Genomic DNA, 931 nt, shown 5'->3' on the forward strand with positions numbered 1-931 from the left:
GGGTCAGGGTCAGAGGTCGGGCGCCCGATCTTTTGTGCGCGGAGGTGGGCCGGGCGCCCTCCTCACGCTGTCTCTCACCTGCAGCGCGGGCCTGCTCCAGGCCTCTCTGCTCGCGTCCAGCCGGCCGCCCCGGTCGTCCTGCAGCCAGGGTTCAGGCTAGCTGCCTTCCCTGGGCGCCCTGTCCTGGAGCCATGGGGCCCACCTAGCCCCTGCCTGCCCGGATGTCCCGGCCCGGGGACTGCTGACCTCGGCTGCGGCTGCAGGGGGAGCCCCCCCCACGCCCCCTCGCCAGCGGCAGCCAGAGATCCTGGGTGAGCCCCTGGGCCAGACCACCAGCCCAGGGCAGCCTCCCACACCCCCCTGTCCCCGCCTCCCTCCCCCACCCCCACCCCTCCCTCCTCCTCGGACTGGACCAGAGAAGCCACTGTGGCCACTGGGGGGCCAACTGCCCGCCCAGCTCTCGCCGGCCACCCCCAGGAGTCCACGGGGTGGCCGAGGTCCCCACCAGGCCTGGCGGGACCAGGATGCTGCCCCCTCACCGCCCCCCAGGCCCCACCCAACACCCCCGCCTGCCCCCACGCCCTGTCTGACCGGAGACCGCCCGATGCGGGCTGACCCTTTGCCCGAGGTGGGCAGCGGCTGGCCGGGCCTCCTCATGTCCTGCCTGAAGGGCCCCCATGTCATCCTCAAGATGGAGGCCGTGAAGATCGTCCAGCCCGAGAAGTTCCCCGAGCTGCAGGCGGCCGCCCCCTGCTTCCCACCCGCGCCCCGGCCAGCCCCGGCCCTGGCACCCAAGCGCGCCTGGCCCTCAGACACAGAAATCATCGTCAACCAGGCATGTGGGGGGGACGTGCCGGCCCTGGAGGGGGCGCCCCGCACCCCGCCCCTGCCGCGCCGGCGGGAGCAGCAGCCGCTCCGGGAAAGGAGCCTC

General features: G+C 74.2%; 1 protein-coding gene across 1 annotated transcript in view; it reads left to right on the top strand.

Moving 5' to 3' along the window:
• Positions 1-390: 390 nt before the first annotated feature.
• RNF208 (ring finger protein 208) overlaps positions 391-931 on the top strand; it is a 3078-nt gene continuing 2537 nt past the window's right edge. Inside the window, exon 1 of the mRNA XM_004677805.2 lies at positions 391-897. Coding sequence (XP_004677862.1) covers positions 605-897 — 293 coding nt within the window. The 5' untranslated portion in view covers positions 391-604. The remainder of the gene's footprint in view (positions 898-931) is intronic.

The sequence above is a fragment of the Condylura cristata genome, unplaced genomic scaffold (genome assembly GCF_000260355.1).
Source record: "Condylura cristata isolate star-nosed mole 26May11 unplaced genomic scaffold, ConCri1.0 scaffold00006, whole genome shotgun sequence".
Classification (NCBI taxonomy): domain Eukaryota; kingdom Metazoa; phylum Chordata; class Mammalia; order Eulipotyphla; family Talpidae; genus Condylura; species Condylura cristata.